Genomic DNA, 27,165 nt, shown 5'->3' with positions numbered 1-27,165 from the left:
AATAATACAAGAAAGAGGATTAAAGCACTTATGAGACCCAGGGAAAAGATATGTTTCGCATATTTCTGCTGTTTATAACAGAAAAGTATGGAGGCTGATGGCTTGTTAGAAGCATTGGAATGCCTCACCAGAAGCGAAGAGAGCAAAACAAACTACAGTAGATCAAAAGGATTCTTTTATGTTCCGAATGGGAAATTAATTTAAATATGGAAAGTTTACGGAAATGGGTTTTAGTTGATTTGCATGGGTGGTTACCATAGAGTATATATATAAATAGAGACCGAACAGCCCCGCCCCCAGCAATTCATTTCAGTGGCGTTTTGAAGCATGCGGAAGTAGCTGAATCCAGGTGCATTCTGGGGGAAATTGGCACATAATTGTGCCAAATTGTTTGACATCGAGATGCAATGACATCACGAACGACGTCAACGTCCATTGAACCCTATTGTAGACCCCAGCGGCGTGCTCTTATGCTCGTGCTTGTATGTTTCAATATTTACAAGCCGTTCTGGGGGCTTGGTGGTTACAGTGTGGCATACTTTTAGCAGTTTTTAACACACTCAGGCAGGCCTAATAAAGAGGCACCTGAAAGTATCCAGCTGGTAGCCTGAAGTGTCCTCCATAGCCAGCTCAGTTGTAAACAGATCAATATATAACGTCGATTGTAATATACAGCTGCCTTTACAATCAAGACTGGACTCTCCCATTTTCTTACTATAAAGTTTGTTACCCTTGTTGTATTGATAGCTGCAAGTTTCCACTTAACTGAGAGCTGACGTGGTCTACAAGACGTTTGTGTCTGCCACTTGTTTACCCAAACACAAACCGAAATGAGTAGGTCGCCATGGAGAGGGCAAAAACAAACAAACGGGGGACAAATGTCCATTGTGTTGTGTGGTGATCAGTTTGGAATGTCAGTAGATACTCACAGATGATGGAGCGGACCGTCACTGGGTTGAAGGGTGTCCATGTACCTGTGGGAGAGAAGGATACTGGTTGAAAACCACAGCAGTAGGAAATAGTCATGACTGGCAAATAGTCATGGAACAAGGACTGGGCTTTGCTGTTTAACACTTAAGCCCTATACTTTGTCGAATGAAGTGTCACACTAAAAAAGAGCCAAGCCCACAATGTGTCATGTCGTAACCCATTGTGAGCATGTAGATCTGTTATTTTAGCTACTTTTCAATATAATGACATGCCCAAAATAAAGTTGGTAGTTTAACTTGAAAGCAAGCTGTTACAAAGATTATGGCCCAAATATCACGTTAGGTGATACTACTATCACGTTATCTCTAAACGTTACACAAATCCACCAACCATGTACCTCCATGGTTCAAGTCTCAATTTGCTAATCATACTCATGAGAATGATTTTACAGTTAAAAGTTATGTTATTTTCCCTTTGATTGTTGTTACAGTCTGAATATGTTGCTACAGTAAATCTCCACACTGACATCTTCATATTATTCATTAAAATAGATCCATTGCTCCAGGGAACGTAATGAGTAGTCCCCCCCCCCCCCCCCCCCCCCCCAACACACACACACACACACACACACACACACACACACACACTATGATTTATTTCCTATCAATTATACACCACATGAAGCCTTGGATTCATGGAGATGTTTTTGTGGCATTCCTAAGCCAATCATTTTGATGATAGATAGATTAGATTAGATAGATTGATTTGTTTATTTTTCGTGTCCTGCACACCAACAGATACAGTATATTTTCGTCCATTCCTTACCCCCTATCCCTAGACTCATTAGGCTTTTTTTTTTTTTTACTATTTTGAAAAACATTTTAAATACTTCAAATAGCCGTATCTACATTGACACGTTGTGAGCTTGTAGATCAGCTATTTAAAATATTTTAAAAATGTTTATCAAAATAGTAAAAAAAAGCAAAAGAGTTTAGGGATAAGGGGTAAGGCATGGATGAAAATAGGGCCCCAAGTGCCCAACCCTCATCTGGTTTATAAGACACCAGTTTAAGCTTACAACATGTTTTACATTATATTCATACACTCAATTACAACTCAGAATTATACATAGTGTTCTGTCTTCAGTGTTCAGTCCCAAGCTTAAAAAATACAATCTGCCACAAAAGTGTAAAGCTCCTTTAACAAAACAAAACATGTTTTTCATAATCATCTAACTCAAGGAAATCGCCACAGATAGAAGACGTCTCAACAGATATCTCTCTTATATCAACATATTTAGGGCAAAAAAAAGTTAATCTCATTTTCAATTTCACCAAGTTCACAAAACAAACAGAATCTCTATTCCTCTGGAGTGGCATTAAACCTGCCTGTCTCCAGAGCTAATGGTAATGTTCCTGACCATACTTGTGCACACAGAGATCGTTGACTTTTTCTTAAATTATACTTCACATTAGGTGTAGTGTACTTGTCCTTTATGAGACAATAAGTTCACAACTTAGGTTTATACCATGACTGACTGGCGGAGTCTCCATAGAGACTCTTATCTGAGTAATCAAATTATTGGGTTAGGAATGCAACAAAAACAAAAACATCTCCATGAACTTCATGGGCTGAACAACTCTATATATATATGTTACAGTATGTTTGGGTAACTCAGTACGTTCATTGTAAGAGCGCTTGTTTTGTCGTTCACCACACACCAATCACCACCAGATGGCGACGACAGCCATTCACTAGTGAAGGCACTGACGTCACTCGTTTGCGACTGTCTTTCTTTATTTACTAGCCTAGCTCGGCAGTGTTTAGCCATTAGCTTACTATGAGCTAGGGAACGCTCCATTGTAGTCACTTGGACAGGGCGTTTATCTTCGTAACTTCGCGGCCACTCGCGCCTGCGGCGCTCGGGGGCGAAGAGCAGGACCAAGGTCCGCTGGCCTTCGCGCCGCTTGCAATGTCGTGGACAATCGAGCGGCTCCGCCTGGAGGACGTTGTTGTGGCGACCGCTTGTTCCGCCCTGTGCCGCACGACGAGTGCTCCGTTTCTCGACCGTACTGTTTCTCTATCAAACCGTGACATATACACTGTGTGTGTGTGTGTGTGTGTGTGTGTGTGTGTGTGTGTGTGTGTGTGTGTGTGTGTGTGTGTGCGTGCGCGTGCGTATATATATATATATATATATATATATATATATATACACACAGTATATATATATATATATATACACACACACACATATTCTTTTTTTTCTTTTCTTTTTTTTTCACTTCAATTTCACCATTGTGATATCTGACTATAATGGGAATGGGGAGAAAAGCGAAGTGAAAATGGGACAATTGAAAGCAGTCGTGGCCAATTGAACCACCTTATCTCAAAGCAAAAACAGTTATTAAGGTTAGCACTTCACAGCATGCCGCACTCTCGCACTGCAGGATGTTAACACTAATAGTGCCTCTTAATCTGAAGGTTGCTTGGTGCCTCGGTGCCACGCCGTTTCCTCCATAGGCCGCCGCTATTATTTTGAAGGGCTGGAAGGGGGTTGTTTTAGTTTTTTTGGATTATCACTTGACGGCAACGATTACGTCATCTAGTCACATGACAGTGTGAGCCCAGAAGAGAACATGCCCAGCGTTTGTGTACAGTACTGGAGAGTGGAGACCATCCTTTGTATAAGAATGTCCCTTTTGGAGAAAATGAGGTCTCTTTATGGGCCTCTCAATGGATTTACTATGGAGGACGTTAACTTCGCGTGCACGCCCGACGTGCGTTGTAAACAAATCGCGGACATTACCGATGCGGGCGGGACCGGAGCTACGTACAGTAAGTAATAATATCTTTACTGTATATACAGTAAGATTGACAGTCCTCACCGTCAACGGCGCCATGGTATTAACCCTTTCAATGACGGTGAGCGCCGTCTACAGCAGCAGAACAGTTATTAAGATTAACCCTGGCACCTAAAACCCTGCTGACTCACCACACCACATTATCAGACAGACAGACTGACAGACAGACACACACAGAGAGAGACAGAGAGAAAGAGAAATAGAAGGGATGGGGGGGAAGAGTTTTTGCTGCAGTAACTTGAACTAGCTACTCTACTTTCACTGACCTAAGACACTGTCATGTAAGTGCATCGATTCTGTAGACCATAAAAGTGTTTCTGCAAAGATGTTTCAAACATCTCTTTTTGTTGTAATGTGGAACCAGTTTCTCTTCTTGTCACCATTACTTGTTTTTTCGCATTAGCAACACAATATATATATATATATATATATATATATATATATATATATATATATATATATATATATATACATACATATATACACACACACACACACACACACACACACACACACACACACACACACACACACACACACACATACACATACCGGTACATACATACATACATTTTTTTTTCCCCCCAGATGTTTTTATCCCACGATTTTGTAACCCCATTTTTCACCCAGTGTCAATTATCTAATGATGAAATCCTGGGCGCTACACTCCCTCTGCCAACCTGGGGAGACAACGGACTGACCTCATGCTTCCTTCTATGCAAGAGTCCAAGTCGCTTCTTTTCACCTGAAAGGGGGAGTTTCCCCAGTTGGACATAGCACGTGGAATGAACACGTTATTCCAACCAGTTCCTTTCCCCTCCATCAGACGCCCCGGCTAGTCAGAGGGAGGCAGTATAGAGGATTACTGCATGTTTTTTGTGAGGGTACCTACCCTAGGAGATATGGGGAGTAGGGATGTCCCAATACCACTTTTTTGCTGACCGAGTACAAGTATGAGTACTTCATTTTGAGTACTCGCCGATACCGAGTACCGATACGAGTACAATTAATAATACAAAATGTCTTTAAATTACGTTTTTTTTTTTTTTTTTTTTTTTATCAGATGTTCCTCACTTTCTGGCTGTATATAACACTTTAAATTGCATTGCTTTCCCAGAACATGGCACAACTGCCACACATTTCACTTTTTTTTTCAGGTTTAGCCCATGGAAATTCCTGTACTGTGCATGATCTTCTAGATCTGCTATGCTCAAACATTTTGTATTTTTACTTTTGATACTTGATACACAGGGTACTCGGGCGCTTTGTGAGCAGTATCGGACGAGTACTGATACCGCAAAATAGGCCGGTATCGGGGGGAGTACCGATACCACGAGTACCGATACCGCATCCCTAGAGAAGATGCAAACTCCCTTTTGCCAACCCCACCTAGGGTATGGGCACTGATGACGCCCGTAGGAAGGTATAACCCGCACTCACTTTTTAAGTCTTTTTTATTTCAGAGGCAGCAGCAGCAGTCGATCAATCACAGACGCGTTTCGGCTCTAAGCCATCATCAGTGTAACATGGTGTTACACTGATGATGGCTTAAATACCTGATCCTGCAACCAAAGAACTTTGATACCGTTTAAAAGAAGAAACTGCCTAATTGAGTAGAGCGAACCTTCCCGTGTATTGCACTGATGACGCCCCCCAGGCCCCCACCGTGCAACACAATTCAAGCTACATCAAAGATAGCCATGGATGCGCCAAGTGTTTGATTCTTGGCCGTATTAAAAGAACACTTGATACGCTGCCATGGTACGCAGACCTGAATTTATGAAATTGGTTTTCTTCTTGATAAACAACCAGGCACACCAGGTTCTTTTTGATGAAGTGGCCAAGTGAGAACACTGAAAAAAGAATACTATTCATTTGATCCACAGTGGAATAAATCATTTATAATATTCGGTCCTTGGTTAGTTTTCAGGTCTAAATCATATCATAGTCATAATAATCTATAGTCGGAAAAGTATACAATGTACACCTAATTTCGACCATAATTATGAGCTTCCCATGTGAAAGACAGATGCACTAGATAAGTTGTTTTGAAATACAGCTCATGCAACTGCAAGGTTCTGGGGTCGAATCACCCCCCGGCCCCCAGGCACACTCTTTCCTGCCTCTCGTCAATCCTGTGCAAATAAACCAGAAGTACCATGAAAATAACAGGAAAATCTTATTTTCACACCAATGCAGCAGTAATGTGGTAGATCCTGTCAACTTACACACACACACACACACACACACACACACACACACACACACACACACACACACACACACACACACACACACACACACACACACACACACACACACACACACACACACACACACACACACACACAAATAGTTGTGGAGGTCAACAATGTATACCAGACTGAATGTGGCTACCCAGAGGTGATCAGTCAGGCTGTGTGTGTGTGTGTGTGTGTGTGTGTGTGTGTGTGTGTGTGTGTGTGTGTGTGTGTGTGTGTGTGTGTGTGTGTGTGTGTGTGTGTGTGAGACCAGTGACCACCAAGTGTGACAAGGCACCACTGTCCAGCGGTACACTGGGCTCTCTCAGTGCTGAGGCCAACTCCCAGTGGTAGTGCAGAGTGATTGAGGGAGGGAGGGGAAGGGAGGGATGAAGAAAGGAAAGGAGGAGGAAAGGAGGTGAGAAAGCGAGGCAGTCATGTGGAAAAACAGGGTGACTGACCGCGTAGTATACACACCACCAGCTCACTGCAAGGGCTCAGTGAGACATATGTGGGCTCACACACGCACGCGCACACGCACGCACGCACGCACACACACACACACACACACACACACACACACACACACACACACACACACACACACACACACACACACACACACACACACACACACACACACACACACACACACACACTCTCAATGTGGACAGGACTGGACACATATGCACACGTATACATATATTATTTGCACATATATTAAATGGATGCAAACATAGGCCTACATATCTCACCACACACCTCACAAGTCAATCACAAATTTGAGTAAACCATGTGTACTCTCTCTCACACACACAACCTCACAAAGCAAACACAGATTTTAATCAAAACATACACACACACACACACACACACACACACACACACACACACACACACACACACACACACACACACACACACACACACACACACACACACACACACACACACACACACACACACACACACACACACACTCAAGCTCCTGTCAGAATTCCTAACGCTCTGTGTAACAGTTTGACCTTGGCATCATGGAAAAGAAAACTGTGTAAAGTCAGGCCAGTGTACACTGGTGAACACATCATTACCATCATCATCATCATTACCATCATCATCATCATCATCAGCGCCTTAACTCATCATTATCACCAACCATTATGATCAATAAACCTCATTGTGTAAAGTAAAGCTTCATCTGTTGTCCTACTAAGACTTTACATCTCTAATTGCAATGGGCTTTTTTGTTACTTTTGTTTAACAGTTTTTGAACGGTGGTCACTTATACAGTATTGTGGCCGTGTGTGTATGCGTGTCTGTCTGTCTGTATGTAGCCTGAGTACTGCTGGGTGACCAGAGAGGTGCTGTTAAGCAGCCTTGAAATGTACATGCATGCATGCACTAAGCCTGTCATGATTCACAAATTCCCGATTTACACTTCTCCATTCCGACATGTCTCCTTTCCGACACTAACCCTAACCCTATCCCTAACCCTAACCCCAACCTTAACCTCTATGGAATTGTTGCCACTCTGACAATAAGAAGTCAATTTCGGAATGGAGACATGTCAGAATGGAGGGTAGTCCCCCCCATTTTCACCCAGTGCCAATTGCCTATGTAATCCTGGGCTCTGCTCTCCCTCTGCCGCGCCTGGGGAGACAACGGACTGACCTCATGCTTCCTTCTATGCATGAGGAGTCCAAGTTGCTTCTTTTCACCTGACAGTGGGGATTTCCCTGGTTTGGACGTAGTGCGTGGAAGGAACACGTTATTCCAACCAGTTCCTTTCCCCTCCATCAGGCGCCCCAGCTGGCAAGGGGAGGCATTATTGAGACCAGGATTACTGCATGTTTTTGTGAGGGTATCAACCCTAGGAGACACGGGGAGAACATGCAAACTCCACACAGAAAGGCCCTATCGCCAACCCCACCTAGGGTGTGGGCGCTGATGATGCGGAGGGAGGAACACGCCCCCAGTGCCCACAGCGTCCCCCGGCGGGAATCGAACCCAGGACCTTCTAGCTGTGAGGCGAAGCGCTAACCACTGCGCCACCGTGCCCCCTATTTCAGGTATTTTTTAGTATAGGATCTGTCACTTCTTGACCGAATAGCCCGTATCATAATGAGTGTTAAAAATATTTCAGGTATTTTTAACACTCATTATGATACGGGCTATTCGGTCAAGAAGTGACAGATCCTATACTAAAGCAGCTTCCGTCTTTTACAAAGTTCATGGCAGCTTGTAAACAGACGCTTCACTCTCAGTCCCAGCAATTTGGTGAACATCCCTCCAATATAGCAGATACAGTTTTATTATCAATATTCATGATTGCATGTCAAGACAATGATGACATGACACAACTAAAGCTTATAATGAAAGTCTATTCCAGGATGACAAATAGTTGCTGCGTTCCTTTACCTTTCTAGCAGATCCAAGCTATAAGTGTGATAAACTACCGATTCAACATTATGTGGGGTATTACAAGTCGGTAAACATTGGTCATCAGTTCTAGGTTCACTATCATCACATTTAGCAAACTGTTTGCTAAATGTTGTTCGACAGATTTGACGAAGTAGTTTTGGCCAGCAGCAAACTGACACTGCTTAATGTTACGTTCTCTCTGACAGCTGACAGACGTTATTGCCACTAGGTTACAGAGACTACAGGCAGAGTGATACGTTTATAAATATGCATTTTGAGTGCTGTTATCAAATGCGAGGTCGGAAAAAAACAGCTGTATAATTGACTGTAAATGAATGCCAACTCTCCATGTTTCAATGAATAACAACAGTCGATTAATTAACAATCAGACGCTCTATTCCACACCAATAGGCATCCTCCCATTGGTGGTTCTGGTCATGCATTTCCCTTTCCCTCAGAGTCATATTCAAATTCACGTTATTGTCACTTAGATGCACTGATTAGATGCATACATGGGGAAAAACCTACGCTCAGAAGCTCCACTACAATAATAGCACAATGCAGACAACACAACCTAAAACTTTTTTTACATACAAAAATATATAATTTCCCTCCAATCACAAAGTCACTCTGATCTAGTCTGACTCAGACCAGCATATATTCAAGGGAGACATTCAGTCCTTCCCTCTGCATATAGGGACTGCCCCAAAGACATGGCTCGCAACTCCGGCCCATAGGACCTCTGGCACTGCTGGTGATCAGACAGCAAGGTAATCTATAATTGGTAAAACGGACCTGGAAATAACGTACTTGATACAGTCTTTTTTTTTCACTCTCTACCAAATCTCTTTGCCAAAAAAATAGCAGATGTACAAGCTCACAATGTGTCGCAACGCGAGGCGTTGTGAGCTTGTAGATCTGCTATTTTGTGGCAAATGTTCCTCCCCAGGATAATGGATGTTAGGGATATTTTGATTATCGCCATAATATCGTAAATTGCAATTTCTTTGGTCAAAATAATCATGACAATCGTAGTTTTCATATTGTCCCATCCCTAGATGAATGCAATTGACCCTTTGTCAGCCTTCTGATTGGTCCCTGACTGACTAACCAACAGGCTCATTCAGGTTGTTTATGTGGAATTAGCTAAAAGATTTAAAAACATCATTTATGCCCAGTCAATCACTATCAACATCGGACTGGCCATCTGGAGAACCGGGACTTTTCCCGGTCGGCCGGTGTCGCCGACGGCCGGTAAAAAAAAGAAGAGTTCATGTGCAACTTCTTCCAGAGAGATTGATTGATTGATTGATTGAAGACTTTATTAGAAGTTTGCATAGGAAAAAGTACAGTTTCATGACAGTACAGTTCACTGGTACAAGGTCAACTAAAAGGAGATCCTAGTAAGCTTTAAATTTCAGCTTATTTTCACAGGAAACCTTTATGTATCTCATATAACATTGAACGACAGACAGATAGAACTCCATCATCATTTGATAATTAAAATAAAAGTATGGGGAAAATAGTCTGTTACTGTTTATATTAATAAATAATGCTGATTTTTGTTTTGCATAAGGGCTGGTCTGACGCCAATTCCAGGGCTGAAAATGAGTCCCCTAATCCGACCCTGGTCACTATACTGCACCTGAGATGTTACTTTTTACTGAGACCAAGTATAAAGTAAGAATAGAATACACTGGAATGGATATCAATACGAAGCAACTGAAAAACATGTTATTTAAATGGTAGTGGATGGAGAGAAAGGATTTTTGTCCAACCAAGAAACGTAATCACTGTTGTACAAATGAAGTGGCTCAAGTGGTTAACACACACACACACACACACACACGCACGCACGCACGCACGCACGCACGCACGCACGCACGCGCCAGAGGCAATCCCCAACCGCTTAGCAAACAGAAGGAGCACAGTGGGTTTATAAGATAGCAGCTTATAAGATAAGCAGGAGGCGTATAATGAAATGGTCCACACCGCCAAATGTCCATAAATAAATAAAAAACAACGGTTGCTGCTGCTGTCCTGCAGGATCAAATCCCAGCGTATTTTATATAGACAGAACTGCCATAAACATAAACGCATTGAGGCGGTGTGTGTTGGACTTGCTCCTTGAGTCGGTCCTGACATCCGGCCAAGTATGAAATTTGCACAGTAAGTGCTCTCTCTCTCTCTCTCCTCTCACTCTCTGTGTCTGTCACTCTCTCTCTCTCTCTCTCTCTCTCTCTCTCTCTCTCTCTCTCTATCTCACTCAATCTCACTCTCTCTGGTCAGCAATTTCAGTGGCCATTACCTCTACAATACAGGCTAAAATAAATAACTGGGCAAATAAATCTACGTTTGGGAGAAGAGTGTGGGCGACTGACGGCTACTCACGTCTAGGAGTCAGGCCTAAAGAATTTTATAAGTTCCATGTTTTATTGAGAATGGCCGAGGTAAGAGGCAGCAGGTGGAGGGCATGCACATGAAAACACGCACGCGCACGCACACACGCACGCACGCGCGCACGCACACGCACGCACGCACGCACGCACGCACGCACGCACGCACACACACTGTTTAATGAAGCAGATTGTGAAATATGACGCATCCGTAGAGCCGTCTCCCGTCATTTTTAGACCAGGATTGAGGGAGTAGCAGGCAAGATTCCTTCACCAATGTAAACACAGTTGCTGAGGGAAGCTACTTCCTTTAGAGACAGCAAGACTCGCTGTGATTGGCCGGTGGTGTATGATCTGCGCTGTAATTGGCCGGTAGTGTATCATGTGGGAGATGACATCATTTTGCCGGCAAATACAGCCCCTGTCACAGCTATGTTGAAACCATATAAAGAAAAGGCTTTTGGGGCTTAAATCAACGGAGTGGGGGTTCTAAAACTTTAGCGATTTAATAGTTAGGACAATTTTAAGATAAAAAAAAGTTACATAGTATAACTTTAAAATCTTGCCCATGATCATGGACGATTTACTTTTCGGGCAAGTGGGCATGACCTTTGGGCAAGTAGAACATGACCTGTACTTGCCCGACGGGCAAGTGCCTCTGAGACCTTAGTGTCAACCCCTGTCTCAAGCTCAAGACCCTGGAGTGAGTGGAGGGCAGCGATCCAGGAGTCCCGTGTTGGTGTTGTTGGCTGGGCCACACTTTCGCATCACGCGTCGCATAATAATATACTTCAACTTAAGAAAATAAAAACAAATAAAGAATAGCCAAAATAGCTGATCTACAAGCTTACAACACATCACGGAAGTGACGTGTTATAAGCTTGTTGATCTGCTAATTCAGGAAACAATTATGACCAATGTGCAAAAATAATCGCGATTATCTCAAATAATTATTGTGATTGTCTGTTTGTTTTGTTCTACTTTTTCATTGGCAATGTAAACGTTACGTATGTATTCTCAGGCCAATAAAGCTCCTATGAATTGAAATTGAGAAAGAGAGAGAGAGGGAGGTAGAGGGAGATAGAGGGAGAGGGGGGAAGCAGGGAAGGAGAGGGGGAAGGAAAGAGACTGGGAAAGAGAGAGAGACAGAGAGACTGATAGAGAGGACACACACGCTGAGCGAGGACAAGACCCAGCAGGCTTTGAACTGGTGCCATACTACTCCACCCCCCCCCCCCCCCCCCCCCCCCCCCACAGGAATAGAGTAATGAAATGAGAGGAGAGGAGAGGAGAGGAGAGGAGAGGAGAGGAGAGGAGAGGAGAGGGATGATAGCAAAGAACTAGACTGGCAGAGGAGACTGAGCTTGAACCATGTATATTTTTCTCGTCCACATGAGGGAGAGACTATAATGCGAGTGTATATTGTGTAACACGTGAACGTGTCGTGTACTTTCCCCACTGACCCACAATGGGAAGATGATGCGAGGACACGGCCACCTATACACACAGCACATGGACGTGGGCTTTCCAAGGAATATGGAGACGTATTAATAATACATTAATAAAGAAACGCTTCATAAATTACCAAAACTGTCTTTCCTTGATTATAGCCTAGATACAGATACTTCCATGCGCCACACCAAAATAACAGACTTACACACCATCAACGCGGTGCATCATGGCGTGTCGATAGCTTATACATCTGTTCTTTTGGGCAGATTTATAGAGGCGCGATGGAGATAGCAGCGAATCAACCCGACGTTTATAAAAATGCACTCTTGTGAAAGATCTGATCATCTGGTGCCAGCTTCCACCAGTGGTCCGGGGACCACCACCACCAGTGGTCCTTCTTTTAACCATTGAGAGCGTATAATGAAACCAAATGGACCCGTAAGGGAACAAAGCCTGCAAAGCAAGTGTTTTGTATCAATGCCACTAACCTGGCTAACTGCGTGTGAGCTTCATAGAACCTAATTGTAAATTCATTGTACACAATGTCAAAAAAAGATTAATTAGGCATCAAACGAGCGCCATAGTGTGCGTGCGTGCGTTTTCCTGGTGCACTGACACACACACACACACACACACACACACACACACACACACACACACACACACACACACACACACACACACACACACACACACACACACACACACACACGCAGACAAGGTATATGACACATCATAAACATGGTTATGAATATGAAATAACACACATTTGACACACATCTCACACACACATGGCTGTGATAGACACACACACACAACTAATCAGTATGCAGAGTGAGGAGACACAGCACAGCCTGATAACAGCTTCTTTCTTCTCTCGCTGCCTTCAACACTTTTTTCTTCTGAGCGTACTGGACAATAATCTGTCCAGAACTCTTTGAAAAACAGTCTCTGAGAGCAATTCATTGTGGGCACAAACTCTACTGTATTCTGCATTTTTTATCTGGCTGCAAGGCTTGGCAAAGATATGTCTCAGTATTATCACCACAGCATTGTCTTGCCTTAATGGCAACAAGGTTGTGTATAGCAGGTTCCACCAGCAGCCCTGCCACAGTCAAGCTGTCAAGTTGTGGTTCGAGGCACGAAACCTGGGAAAGATTTTGCTACATGGCCAGACTCTGTGTGGAGAACATGGCATACGCCATTAATTCAACCATTTGACACATGCAGAGCCATGACAGCCTAAGTCTTGAGTCTAACTGGGCAGAGTAGGAAAAGCCCTATTGCTGACAATAATAGTGCCACTGCCACAGCCTCTCACACTAGCGGTGTTATTGCTGAGGGATCTCAGTTGCACCAATCATCCAAATCCATCACACTTTTTGTACTAGCCTATTTCCCCAGCTGTTCCATGTCTCCGTTAAAAATCCACTTCTACAATACAGTCAACACGCTCTGCACTCCAGGAGCAGCTCTAGTGATTTCATTCAATAGTGGTTGATGTCGTTATTATACGCTGGTCTCGGATCAGACTTGCAATTTCCTCACTAGAATTAAGGAATGATTAATTGCCACACATCCTGGGGCAAGAGAAGGTCCAACACAGAACAGCAGCACACTCCAATTCCTTTAGTATATTTTACTGACAGAGAGTGCAGCAAAGCTGAGAGGGAGAGAGTGTAGGCCGGGGGAGTCACAGTAGAGGTGGCTCTGAGGGGCAGCGGTGCACAAAGGTACAAAAACATTCTGAAGCACTGCACCATCACCATTCACAACACCTCAATACAAGAAACTACAGCCTTTTCTCTTCTTGGAAAGTTACCATAGAACGAGAAGCCATTGTTCGTGCGTCCCGCAAAGCTTGGCCAATGTGACCCTGGGTGACCCTTTTCTCAGGACAAACAGACAAAGCCAGTTGTAGTAGGAGTGAAGGAGTTTAAGTATCTCGGGGTCTTGTTCACGAATGAGAGAAAGGGGAAGACGGAGAAGGAGATCAGATTATATCTCCAAACTGGCTTGGGAACGCCTCGGTATACTCCCTGAGGGAGTGGAGGAAGTTGCTCAGGATAAGGAAATCTGGAGGTCTCAGTTGGAACTGTTACCCCCGCGACCCAATTCCGGATAAGTGGTTGAAGATGGATGGATGGATGGATGCTCAGAAATAAAATATTAAGTTTGAAATCTTGTTTGAGATTACCAAAACCTGCCTACTGATGACTGTCACTGCTAGGCACTACAAGGCAGGTTTCTGAACAGTCCCACAGCCCTCCTCTGAGACACAGAGTGAGTCAATAGACATTGTGCCATCTGATAATGAGCATTAGCGTGACCATAAAAGATGTTGGGGAATTTGATATATTTGCCTAGCTTTAATCACTTGTCAGCCTGTGACGACTTCATGTCCCTGTCCACAGGTTTAAAAACGGTCCCTAGTTTGCATGCATCCTGTGGGTGCATAGTGATTAGTGAGTGAGATTTCCTGTCTCATTCAGAAAGCAGGAAACATCTCCTTTTGAAGCTGTCACTTTGCACCTGCCTGTAGTGTGATAAAAATAAAACTCCACTTGTTCTGATCACTGGCCACGCCGGGATAAAAATAAATCCCCAATCCATTTTCTTCTGGGGTTCAGCAGACAGAGGATTCAAGGTAGGAATTAAGAAGGATTGAAAGAGGAGAGTTACAGAGAGTGAAGATGTGTGGACAGGAGATAGAGGACAGAGACGCAGAGGGAACGAGAAAAAGAAAGAGAGGTAAGAAAAGATGTGTCTAACGCCATATTTGCATGAGACAGATGCAAACAGAGGCAAACAGACGGGCTGATTAAAGTATGTGTGGTGCGGGGGGGACAGGAAGATGAAACAGAGAGATGGGGAGAGACAGTATGTCCTAATTATGTGAGTGAGACAGAAGGACAGGAACAGTAACAGAGAAAGAGCTAGGGAGTATGGGACAGTCAGACAGACAGACAGACAGACAGACAGACAGACAGACAGACAGACAGACAGACAGACAGACAGACAGACAGACAGACAGACAGACAGTGCAGGATACATACCGTTTGATAAGGCCTGTTGAAGTTCTGTGTCTGATATCACACCACTCCTGTCCTTGTCAACCCTGGAGGGGAAAACACAGATGAGATACCAGCAACGTTAATCTCTCTCTCTCTTTAACGCACAGTCGCACACACACACTATAACAATCTAACATTTGCCTAATCACGCCCAGAGACGCATACATCCATGCACACACACACACACACACACGTCTGACGTATGCAAGCACACACACACACACACACACACACACACACACACACACACACACACACACACACACACACACACACACACACACACACACACACACACTATCTAACTTGTGTGTAAGTGTGCCCACAGGCTCTGGACGGGCAACAGAACAGACACGTGTCACTGATGGACGTGCATAGAAAACAGAGATCATGTGACAATGGAGCCAGGGGATGAACACTCGCCCACTGAAACCCCATCCTTCTGATCTGTTGTAAGGCTTTTCACAGTCCATTGAGAATGAACGAAGGTCTATGGCCAGGAAACACAAGGCAGCTTGTACAGTACAGTCAGCAGTCCCCTGAGACCAGTACATAGAGAATGTGTGGGGCGCGTGCACGTGCATTCTAAGCTCCAGTGAAAGTTGAGAACCACAGCACACATGGTGAGTGTTACTGTAAATAGCCTAATGTCAGTCCAATGTAATACTTATCTCATTGCAGCATCTTGAGTACTAGTGAAAAGTGAGAGTAACGCTAACAATACCAGGGCCCGTTAGATGCAGCGTAGGGTTTTCCAAAGCAGGGCTCCTGCAAGGAGCTTCAAATGGTCCCAAATGAGGCAAATCTTAAGCATCAGATCATAACGGTCTCACTCGCTTTCACGTTATTCAGTGTCGGGCTGCGACTATTGATCATCTTCTTAGCGATTATTCTATAATCTACGTAGATTGCTTTTATAACTTAACTTTTCTGATCGATTGAATAATCGAGAAGTGCAGTTTTGAGGGTCCCCTTTTTTCATATATCAACAAACCAAAGGGAAAAACGCCACTGGGCAGTGCCTCCCTGCCCTATAGACAGATTTCCTGAGCCCCCCCCCCCCCCCCCTGTACAGTGTACAGAGCGTCACCGCCATTGCTAGTGGTGGAGTAGAAGTGTGTGTGTGTGTGTGTGTGTGTGTGTGTGTGTGTGTGTGTGTGTGTGTGTGTGTGTGCCTTCCTCAGCCTGCCTGTGAGTGTGAACTTCGTTTGAATCGTTTCAACTGCTGCGCGGATTGGATATTCGTTAGACTCACCCCCACCCCCCGCGCTCATTGGAGCAGCCGAAAACAAATGCCGATTCATGTACTGAGCTCCAGACCAGAGAAAGAGTCCACTCTGAGAGTGGGCGGGGTCTATGGTCTGGAAGCAGGCTACAAGTTAAGTACAAATACTCTAAATTGTACTTGAGTACAGTACTTAAGTAAATGTAGGCTACAAGTTACTTTACACTATTGTTTGCACCGCAGCTAATGGTGCTGCGCCCTCTACAGGTTGTCGCTCAAGAAATCAGTCTACACACACACACACACACACACACACACACACACACACACACACACACACACACACACACACACACACACACACACACACACACACACACACACACACACACACACACACACACACACACACACCACCCAGCTGCGTCCAATACCTAATTACACCACCAGTGACTTGCAAGTAGCCTGGGATCAATACCATTTTCAGGTTTCTGATCCGGTCTGTTTAGTTTGTTATAATCGTTTCCTTTATTTATGTAAAATACCATAATCGTTTCGTTTGGTATGTCTATCTTATATTGTAACTTGTTACTCGTAGCACGACTAGAAAGACCAAACTAATTGATTCGCATTATGTGGGGAACAATAAAAATGGGCTACTACTCACCAGTTAAGAGTGGGGTGGCTCAGAGTAGATAGAGTACAGCAACTTGCAATGGGCCTGGTGTACAAGATACACTACACCACTAAGATACCCATGTACCTGGCAAAATACATTATAAACGTTAAGGACGTCCACAATTACAACCCCAGAGGCAGCGCCACAGATCACGTTCAACCCAAAGTCAACTCAAACAAAGGGTCAAACTCGTTCTTCTGCTATACAACCAAAATGTGGAACGCCCTACCGAAGGCCTTAAAGGAGTGTGGTTCCATAGCATCCTTTAAAATCGCCCTGAAAAACCACTTACAGGCGGCAGCCATTCGCAACTGGCAATAACAAACCTAGCCCAGCCTCCCCTGACCCTTCTTTGTATTTACCTACTGTATATATTTTTTGCACTGTTTATTTTAGTTTTATTTACTTTTGTTTTTGTTTTACTATATCTACTGCATAGTACTGTGTTCTATCTGTCTGTCATTCAATGTTATATGAGATACTTCAATGGTTTCCTATGGAAAAAAGCTTAGTCTTTTCTAGGATCTCCTTTTAGTTGACCTTGTTGTACCAGTGAACTGTACCGTCATGAAACTGTACCTTTTTCTATGCAAACTTCTAAGTCTTCAATCAAAACAAGTCTTCAAACACCAACTGGAACACACCGCCGGAACACCTTTCCCCCCTTTTTTCTAAACCGGTTCACATGGCTCAGTTTTAGAAAGAATACCAGGTTTTCCTCTGCGGTGGAACTTGCCGAGAGGTTAACTTGGAAGTGACTTTTTGGAAGTCTCTGTAGTGCAAGTTTCTTAAATATTCTGGCTGCATTTCATCACAAGGACTGCAATGGGTTTAAAAGGTTATTTATTGGAACTGTGGGAAGGCAATTGATTGTTGATCACCTGTCTCTACTGCAGTGCTGGTACTCCTCAGTAGATTAGACGGTGCAAAGTACTGTAGAGGGAGGGGTGTTTGTCTGTCTGTATTCAAGAGCATTATTATGTTGCCCTTTTGATTATATTGGTGCCTAGAAATGTGCCACATTTATGTTGTACATCATCCATTCCAATGGTTTTATCAGTCATAGGCTATAGGGAACATGCTGCTGTGTAAGACTTTTAACAATAATTGATGTCATTGTAGGATCCACTCCCTATAAGACAGAGGCTGCAGGGGCAGTGATTCAGTTGGACTTGAAGTACAAAGCTGTAAACAGCCAGAGGAAAGCTGCCAAGGCCCTTGTGTAAGGTTGTCGGCAGTTTAAACAGTTTCTTAAGTTCTTAGGTTGTTCTTTAGTCTATCTTCAAGTGTTATTTTCTATATTCTATATTTTGGAAAGTCTTATTTCGATTTTTGTTATTCAAGGCATTCACTGTTGATTCACTGTTGCACTTGACTGTTGGTGGAAGATTTGGGGGGCAAAATAAAAACCCAAAGCTTTTATCTCTGGACCAAGTTTTGGAGCTTTGACCAGTTTCAACTTTACACTTCTAATAGATGTTTTATAATCTAAACTAAATGGATTGATGTGACTAGCCCCACTGTTTTATAGTTGTCATACAACATATGCAACACAATAGAGTAATCGTATATAGTGTTGTCAATTGTCATGTCAAGTTCTTAATATGTACTGTATCTGCGGTACAGCTGGTTGACTAAAACATGTTCCTGCTACTGTTGGCTGGCGTTTAAAAGGCGAGTTATTTTAATCAGGCCCTTTGGGGTTTTATCTCACCTGCATGATCTGTGTTTTCCATTCCATCATTTGTTCTTGTTCGTATCACTCATGTATAAACATGAGTGCATACATTAACTCCAACTTGAAAGCCTTGATTTTGTGCAGAAAAGGCAAACACAACTACAGACACAACTGGTTAGGAATTAATCCGAACAATATAACTGTTTCAAAGATGTGTGTGGACAAAACTATTAGTACGAACAACACAATTCAAAATATATTATAGGCTACTTGTCATACACATGTGACACAACTGACTTTTTGTAATAAGGCAATAAGGCGTACATTTTGTCTGAGTAGTCTAGAATAACATGATCTGTTAATACGTTATACCTTTCAAGCCGGGCGAGAACGCCTCTATCGTTTTAGCAAACAAAACTTGTAATTTTAATAAAATTGAAGTCAGGATTTAGAAGCCGTTTTTAGAATTGGCCTCATGGGACTAAATGGGAAATTATCCATGTTGTCACCGTTGACAAGGGGGAATTCATTTCTACAGCACTGTACTTACCAGACAACAATACAAACAAAAGCCCACAATAACAGCAATAAAACTTGACAGAAAGCAGTACACCCCTCAGGCCTATTCATCTATTCGTTTGTTGTTTAGTGTAAGTAACTATGACTGCAGGTATCAAGCTTATCCCAATTAAGCGAGCCCTTCCATGTTATGAAGCAGCGCCCGGAGCGTATGGCGGTGAATGAGTGTGTGTGTGTGTGTGATGTCCTGTGCTATTGAGATGAAAATGTGTGCAATGACAAACAAACCGAATGGCATTTGAACATTCGGTTCAATTGCCACTTTATGTTTCATTTCACTAAGGCTACAACCTTTCACAAATGTATCTCAAGTGTGTTTTGTCTCTTAGCATCAAGACATTTCACGGAAAACAATGTCCCTCAATTGTAACCTCTTTCTCTCAGACCTAGAAACGTGGAAGCTGAAATAACCCTCTCATAGTTATGAAATGTCTTAGTCAATTCACCAGTGACTCAATTGTTCCTTAGCAACCGCCCCAGCCCAACCGGTCGCCCTAAAGAGAACGTTTAACAAACAGCGTTTGAATACCAAGACAGGGAGGGAGGGAGGAGAGAAGAGAATGGGCAGGGCAGGACACGCAGACCGACGGGGGAATTCCCTAAGGAAAACACATGGCCCGAGCCAGTGTTGACTGTGTAGGCTGTGGGTTTGAATCCCAGCGGTGGGAGTTTGTGTGCCGTGACGTCATCTCTCCCCACTACGTTTCTCTGCTTTTCTCTACTGTTGCCGCAGTTATGTTTGCAACCAACTCAGTGCTGGTTACCCATGCCTGTAACTTTATCATGAATGAATAAGGGTTCAAAGAAAAGGAGGAAAAAAGTACAAGGAGGCCTAGCGACCAGGGCTCCGGTCTCCTAGGGAAAAATAAATGGGTCCCAGCAATGCCTCCATGAAGGGCAGCTTTGTCACGTTGACGTTGAAAAGTGGTTGGGTTTATGCCGTCACAAGTGTGTGGCTACCCAACCTTCACCAAATACTGTTGGATAGACTCAGAGCTTTGTTTGTGTTTGTGTGTATTTAAGTCTCACTTTCTCCTTTTCACTTCCCTGCTCCCTACCTCCCTCAGGTAAAACTTCAGCTCTCACCAGTTTATTTTTACATAAAAAGCTAGTGGAGATTGAAAGTAAGTGCATCATTAAACTTCTCTTTTGCCTGGAGTGTGGGAAAGCCAGCCATCTGCTTGTTGTGCATCAACAACGACGCTGTAAACACTTCCCCACAAAATGAGCTTGACAGCTTATATCCTATTGATGCCATGGAGTCCATTATTTAGTCAACATTCTATGTTTCACTTTTTCCTATGAGGCAAACCGGTTGGAACATGTTTAACAGATGGAACATAACCCCACCCCCGCTCTACTTTTCCACATAAAGATGTGAAAGAAAGCAAGGCTGCTATGCTTGGAAAAATAAAGACACTTTTTGGCCGGGTCTGGTTCCACCACCAAGCATCTAAAGTTGAGAGGATGTAAGCCTGAGCTGGTCAAGGTTTCTCCAAACCTAAAATACATGTTCTGCTATGACACAAAACAAGTTACATGCCTGTTTCAGGTCACATTGTTCTCTGTAATCAACACAAAATTAGGGTTAGGGTTAGGATTCTTTCAAGGACAGACTAGAATGAATGAGTGTGAATGAGTATTATGAAACACAACACCGTTTTCAATCCAGTGTGGCCGTGGGTTCCTTAGAACAGTGTAGTCTGCCTATAGTAGGCAGTCAAACAGTCCTGCGGTGCACTGTAATATAGGCCTATCCAATATCCGTGTCCATCTCTGCCTAAATCTAACATTGTCTGTTATTGTTTTTTTTTACTTATTAAAGGCTCAGCGCTCTCAACTTCAATAATGTCACAACATGCATGAAGAATGAGAATGACGATAGGTCATGTTAAAAGAAAAGGAGGCCGAGAAACAGCATATTTGTCGAGTATCAATCAATCATAACATAGCCATTCAAAAGGAGTGCAAAAAGAGAGATTTGGAGGTTGGCTGATCAGGCCAGCTGGACTGACTTCAAACGCAAGTGTACACAGAATTTAATCCAAAAATATTAAATCTGTGTTCAGTCCTTACAGGGAAAGACCAATTGCTTGTCCTATTGAACGCAATGCCTATGCGAAAATGTCAATTGTTAATTTCATTAGCAATGATGTGTAAAAATAGATTTTAATGTGAATGTATTAATGGCATGGCATTCTCGTATTATATGATCGGTTAAAAAGATAAAAAGATCTTTCTGATCCAGTCGACTGTCAAATAATGCCATGTCATGGAAACATAACTCCATTGTTGACTAATGACTAGCACTACTATTGTACTGTTATTACAAGCTGTTATTACACGGCTATTGACCCGGAACAGAGAAACAACAACACAGAGTGTCAAGGCACATGAGGGTGACTTCTATTTCTGGTTCGTTGATTGTCATATGATGTTTATTGACTGTAGTCATGGAGACAGGTCATCAGACAAGGATAGTTGAGAAAAGGGAATAATCCCATTCCAAAGGATGACTCAGCCACACCACCAATAAAATCATTAACATGTGGACTGTGGTGAGTCATAGAAAGGTAGGTGTGTGGGAGAAAGACAGAGAGACAGAGACAGAGAGAGAGAGCTCTTTGTACATACAGTATGCTCTAGTGATTCTGATCACATGACTATGGGAATTCCAGCACTGTACTGCCAAACACTAAAGGGGATGCAGATGAGGAATAATGAGTCTGTCCGCAGCACTATGGAATCTATTCTCCGTCCCTACAGAGAGCTGGGGAGTGTGTGTACGGTGTGTGAGAGAGCGAGAGAGAGAGAGAGGAAGAGAGAGAGAGAGAGAGAGAGAGAGAGAGAGAGAGAGAGAGAGAGAGAGAGAGAGAGAGAGAGAGAGAGAGAGAGAGATTCTCAAGAGACATAGGTGTTTGTGTGAGACAGTTATGAGAGATCAAGGTTCGGTATGCTCTAGAGATGTGGAAGAGAGAGGAGAAGAAGAACTGGAGCGAGAGAAAACTCTCCCTACAGATCAGTGTACTCTTGGAGGAATACTCAATACCGTGGGACCGTTTTGGGGGTGAGAGCCCGGGTGTGCGGGTGGAGGGTTTGTGCCACCAATACATAACTGTTTTGTAAATGTTTTTCCAAGTCTTGTGATGCCTGGCCCTGCATCTCAATTGCCCTGCATCTCAATTGTGTGGAAAAAGGCAAAGGAGCATGAGCTAATAATGATCCTCTGCAGTATTACATAACTCTATAGCTTAATCCCACCAGTGGCAAGAAGGCAACTTAACCAGCTGACCCCCAACACACACACTCTCTCTTGCCTGGAACGACCTTCTTCCATGGCAGCTGTTCTTGACACACTTCTCACTTCTGACGGCGGGAAAGTATAACACTGTACAAATCCTGTGACAGGAGGTGGGACACTGGTTAGACCAGATGATCAGTTTATAACTGAGAGTGAAGACCACGGTTTAGGCTGATTGAATCAGACCGTCTTGTCTGCACTGCAAGAACTGGTAACTGACTGCATTCCTTTGACTGTGAGTGATAAGCTGAGTGATAAGTGACAATGCTACGTAGCCTACCCCCTCCAACTGTAGATAATATGTTACCCTTTTTCAACTGTTTCTATTATATTCTGACACTTGCTTTGGCAATGTAAACCTATATGTTTTCTCGTGTCAATTTTGCTCCAATTGAACTGATAAGAACCAGTATGCCACATATAATATAAACCCTACATGGCCTATGTTTCTTTCTACTGAAGTTCTGGGTATAATTATACATCTACATCAACACACTGCAGCAGGAAGCCCTGAACCTCAGAGGAAAGATTGAGCAATCTCACGCACGCACGCACACACGCACACACACACACACACACACACACACACACACACACACACACACACACACACAACCAAATCTATCTTGTACGTCTCAAATCTCAATGACCCTCTCCTTTTCCTATTTCGTGAAGGGAAAGTTTAATGCTTCTGCTCTGCGCTGCGCAAAGCACAACGAGACAAAACCATGTCTGAAACGCCGTTTAACAGACTGAAATAACGGGCATGCCCTGCTAGGCTAGCACAACAGCGGTTTTGTAATGCGTAAAGTCATGACTTTAATGTAAGACAAGAGAGAGGACATGGACATGTTTAGCTCTCTGGTCTCCATTGCGTTAGAAGGGGTTCTCCTCAACGCTATGTCACCGATGAGCTCTTGCGCTCAAAGGAAAGGCTGCGCACCCTCTCGTCTGTACTACTCTGTAGTCAAAATACAACATTCAGTTTTACTACTCACTAAAACAAAGATGGCTTTAGGGAGTTGACAACCTACTTTCCTTTAGTGGGAACACTCTGAGCCCCCCACCCACGTATAAAATACACTTTTTAGCCCGAAAAGAAAATATTTCAACTGAAGGCAAAATCTGGTCAATGGAAATTTCTATTGACAAGACCTGTAGAGGGCGGTAGGGAGTAGCTAAAACCTCCGGTGAAATATTTTCTTTTCTGGCCAAAAAGTGTATTTTAGAAGTGAGGTGGGGGGCTCAGAGTGTTCCCACTGAGAAAGGTAGGCTTTCAGCATCTTGAAACCGTCTTTGTTTTGATGAGTAGCAAAAGGGTATTTTTTTTATTTTTACTACAGACAAGAGGCTGAGCAATCTGGGCTACCGCGACTGTGAGCACAAGGGCTCATATTAGGTGACAGCGTTAAGGAGAGCTCCTTCTCTTCTAGCTATGGACCAGTGCTAATATTTTTCATGATCCCACACTCACCTCTGAAAGATATTCCACAGAAAGCCCTGGTCGGGCGGCTGTTGTTGCTGTTGTTGCTGTTGTTGTTGGTTCATATGCGGCTGACCTCTGTACGGGCTGTGATATGCCATTTTTAAATGAAAAAAGGGGCTTCCTCTTCTTCTTGTCTGTCAAGATAAATTAAAACGAGAAGTGTTTGTTCTAACGGCTTCAATCTGACAGTCTGCTGCCACTGCTGCTGTTGGTTCCTTTTCCTTCACTGACACATTGAATTCCTCCTCCAGTCCCCACCCCGCACACACACACTGAGGCGTGCTGGACGTCATTGCGTCACAGAGAGAGGCGTGGCACGCTTCTCAAAATAGCCCAGATCGACAAGCTCACGACGCGTCGTTTCCGAGACCCGCTGTGAGCTTGTAGATCAGGCTATTTTCGGCCCATCCCTCATCACTTCCCCACAACAAGACAGGCACAAGATAAAGATACGTCATCACCATAGCTATGAGAGAACGTGTTCGACGTCCCATTAGTTCGACGCTGGTGAATGCTAACCTCTAACCTATTTAAATTGCTAACCTGCCAACGCCGCAGAATGCTAACCTAGTGAATGTTAACCACTATGCCGCCCTAAACCTAACCCAAACCGGCAAACCCCAATCTGAGTTCCCAGAGGTTCTTTTCTTCGCAGGCAAACCCTAACCCTAACTAACCTCAGTAAAACTATGCCTAAACCTAACCCTAAAACTAACCCTAACCTTTAGTCGAAAATGACACGTAGAAATATCGAGCCTTTCCCTCACCTACACCCATCACCTACACTCACACCAACTTCACCTCGGAGAACAAACGTGCTTTATGCAATCTTTAGTTTGAATTTGAAATGTGTAAAACATGATAAACTGTTATCTACACACTTTATAATTATATTTCCTTTGTTGTTTAAAATATATAAGTTTTGTTCATACAAACCCTCTCCTTCTGTCCACTAGGCTACAAGCCAGCATCGATGACCATTGACCACTGCTCTTCATCCCTCCATCGCCTTCCCCTCAGGCTCTCACCCTTCACCCCTTTCCCCTGACTTTAATCCCTCACGCTCCATCTCTTTATCCCCTCATCCCTAGCTTCATCCTCTTCACCCCTGTTTGCATTTCACCCCATAAATGTTTCATATTCAACTAGAAAAGTGCTCTCTTCTGAGTGCAGATCTCCGCCAGGCCGGTTCCTGTCCAAGGTCCGCAAGATTTTGGAAGTCAGTCTATAATATGAAAAATGTTCTTTATCACATGACTACAGAGATAATGTCTGCTGATTAATCTATACGAGTTCTACCTCCACGGACCACCAGGGGTATTGCAGGTGGTCCCTGGCCATGCATTCAGAAAATCGCGGAGAGATTGTGTCTCGCCGTGGCGCGATCCCCGCTGATCCAACCGGGAACATCCGCGTCAACTGCCGTCCGTCTGTAGGGTCAGGATGGTGGTCCCTGGACCCTGGTTCAAAATCATTTGAAAAAAAGGCCTACGGGAAGTTGCATTATGATCCAAGTATATTTCCTTTCTTTTTTCTTTTACTGTATAGGCCTACCTACAGTTCAAGAGTTATTTTAAGCCAAAATGTGAAGCAGCCTGTAGTGCCTCCATGAGGCATTTGAAAGAGGTTCTTCCTTGGCCTAGCTACTGGAAGTGTAGGCCTATACAACGTTTCATGCCAATAGGTCCAAAGGTGCAAGAGATTAGCTGTTCATAGCCATGCATGCAGAAATTAAAATGTTTCCAGCCTTTTACTTCAGCCGTCCTGCCTGGCGTAGACAGTAAATACAACTCAAATCGATGTATTATTTGAATTTCTGAATGTTGTGGATGAAACATACTCAAAGACAAATTCAAAATCAGTCAACAGCACACAGAAGCCATTTACCATTTACACACCTCTGTCTCTTTTTCTTCTCATCCACTTATTCAGCTTTTTCCTTTTTACATTTTCTCTCCACTACTTTAATTAGGTTTTTTTTCCCTACCTTTTTGCCCTTTTCCTTCTTTTCTCTGGAAACAAGTCTTACCACTTTGAAAACCTCTTTTAAACTGCATAGGGCCAATTAGTTGGTTTCAGGCCAGGTCTGATGTTGGATTAACCCTAATGCCCCTATTCCAGGCATGTCATAATAAGCAAATAGTTGGCAAAAATATACAAACATTTGCCGAAAATAGCCAATCTACAAGATGAGAATACGCTTATAAAGTGTTTAACTGCTGTAGGCAAACATTCAGTGATCTTATATAAAGGCCAAATCGCACCAATGCAACTAGTCACAACTGTCATTGGGGATAATAGGAGCAAGTAGTTGCATGCATGTTGCAAGGAGTTGCAAATTGGTGTCAACTGGCCTTAATTAATAGCTCACAAAGTGTTGCAATGTTATGAGCTTGTAGAAAGGCTGTTTTCTGTGAAAATATTTGTTGTGGACTGTCGAGGGAAAATGGACATATTACAGCAGCCTCTGAGTTCCAGTAGCTTAGGTACCACCATGCATGGTTTAAGAGCATCATTTCCTCTTGTGTTATAATCACAACTGGCTGCAGCACAAATCAGTCACCAAATCAAATCAAACTTTATTTAATTAGGCTAAGCACATTTCATATAGCAATGCAACTCAACATGCTTCACCGAGAAGACGAATTAAAAAGAAAAGGAAGAAACAAACAATAATGGTAACAATTAAATATTAAATACATTAACCACTTTCTACCTGGCATCAGTATTTTAGGCATGTAATTATAGTAAAGATTCTTTAACATAAACAAAAAGAAATAAGGAGCAGAATTGGCAGATCTAATTCACAATGCGTGACGCGACACATCACAAAAAGATTG

The 27,165-nt window shown here is 43.3% G+C and overlaps 1 protein-coding gene across 1 annotated transcript in view; it reads right to left on the bottom strand.

The window, feature by feature from the left end:
- pdcd6 (programmed cell death 6) overlaps positions 1 to 24,535 on the bottom strand; it is a 31,700-nt gene extending 7,165 nt beyond the window's left edge. Inside the window, exons 1-3 of the mRNA XM_080752310.1 lie at positions 24,314 to 24,535; positions 15,360 to 15,421; positions 930 to 974 (exon numbers count right to left, since the gene is read on the bottom strand). Coding sequence (XP_080608436.1) covers positions 930 to 974; positions 15,360 to 15,421; positions 24,314 to 24,423 — 217 coding nt within the window. The 5' untranslated portion in view covers positions 24,424 to 24,535. The remainder of the gene's footprint in view (positions 1 to 929; positions 975 to 15,359; positions 15,422 to 24,313) is intronic.
- Between the last annotated feature and the right edge of the window lie 2,630 nt (positions 24,536 to 27,165).

The sequence above is a fragment of the Nannobrachium achirus genome (genome assembly GCF_963921795.1).
Source record: "Nannobrachium achirus genome assembly, chromosome: 21".
Classification (NCBI taxonomy): Eukaryota; Metazoa; Chordata; class Actinopteri; order Myctophiformes; family Myctophidae; genus Nannobrachium; species Nannobrachium achirus.
Note: the sequence above shows the minus strand (reverse complement) of the source record. Positions and strands in the feature narration are given on the sequence as shown.